The sequence below is a fragment of the Mandrillus leucophaeus genome, unplaced genomic scaffold, assembly GCF_000951045.1.
Source record: "Mandrillus leucophaeus isolate KB7577 unplaced genomic scaffold, Mleu.le_1.0 Scaffold58, whole genome shotgun sequence".
Classification (NCBI taxonomy): Eukaryota; Metazoa; Chordata; class Mammalia; order Primates; family Cercopithecidae; genus Mandrillus; species Mandrillus leucophaeus.
Window position 1 is genome coordinate 2,271,221 of NW_012106252.1, and position 1,429 is coordinate 2,272,649.

General features: G+C 40.9%; 1 protein-coding gene across 1 annotated transcript in view; it reads left to right on the forward strand.

Moving 5' to 3' along the window:
• LOC105552999 (keratin-associated protein 4-1) overlaps nucleotides 1–143 on the forward strand; it is a 528-nt gene extending 385 nt beyond the window's left edge. The window contains exon 2 of the mRNA XM_011998886.1: nucleotides 19–143. Coding sequence (XP_011854276.1) covers nucleotides 19–143 — 125 coding nt within the window. The remainder of the gene's footprint in view (nucleotides 1–18) is intronic.
• Nucleotides 144–1,429: the final 1,286 nt, after the last annotated feature.

Here is a 1,429-nt window from a genome sequence, read left to right on the forward strand (position 1 = left end):
CCAGCTGCTGCCGCCCAGTCTGCTGTCAGACCACCTGCCGCCCCACCTGTGGTGTGTCCAGCTGCTGCCGCCCACTCTGCTGTCAGACCACCTGCTGCCGTACAACTTGCTGCCGCCCCAGCTGCTGTGGATCCTCTTATTGAACCTCATATTGGACTATCAACCATGAGCCAGCCACCATCACACCAATACGAAAGTGTCATTTATACCAACTTGTCCATGTGTTAAATGGCCACCAGTTTATTATCCTGTTATTCCACTAAGCAACTGGTGAAAGGGCATCCATCTACATTTCATACCACTCATTTTTCCCGTGGATCTCTTTCCAGTATTCAGACCTCAGATGCATGATGCAGCTGGACTAAACCTCTAAGTCTCTGATTGTTATGCTTGACTTGACCTTCAAAATTACATATTAACTGTTCTTCAATCAATATTATCTTAACATCAGAAATTCTGTTTTCTTTTTTCAATTATTTTTGAGCATTGGTTGTCAGTTTATTTTTTAGCATTATTTCTCTCAAGATAAAGACAAGTTTGGGTTCCTCCATGACCAGGACAGAAAGCTGATTTTGTAAATATAATCTAATGCCTATATTATAGAAAGGACTTCATAAATTTTTCAAAAGAAGATAATTCACTGTATTTAACTAACAAAAGTTTCATATTCAATCAATAAAATGATTGATTATCTGTCATGTTCATTGCACTGTTGGGCTCTGGAGATCACATCAAGATTTGGGAGGCACAGGAGCTTCCTACAAGGAGCTCACCATCTAATCTTGGAAATAAGAAGAAAGAGCAAAGGAGATAGATTATGTTGGGTAGTATTGATCAGAGGAGAACTTTCCGTCTTGGAGAAGAGTAAGACGTGAGGAATAGGTATATACACACATTTAATAATAGAATGAGTTAAGTCAGTACAGGGAAGATGTACAGGTCGCAGACCCATGAAATGAAGAGGAGAAAAATATAGGAAAATGTTTACATTCTTATGAGGACAACAGTGAGACGAGCTAAGAAACAGTTGCTGTTGACCAAATGTGGCGGAGTTTAAACTTCGCTGGCCTCATCCCATCACCTCTATGTTAATGACATGAAAGTCATAGGCAAATGAGGAAGCTCTTAGTCAAAGGTGAAGCCACACATGGACAAGGAAATATCCTCTTTGGGGAAGAGTCAGGGAGGAGTTGAGTAAGGGTTTGAATGGTAGGCAATGGTAGAGTTGTAAAGGAGAAGGACTCAGGTTGTAATTTTAAGCTGTGAGCTAAGAACTCACCCTTGGGATATGCTTAGACTCTACAGGCTTCTTGTATCTCAGGTAAGCTTGGTCATATTCAGGCAAGCAAAACGTATGTCTCCTGTAGCCACATGGCTTTGCTTGTTCTGCCTGATGTCACTTCCACATGAAAAAAATATATACTTGAGC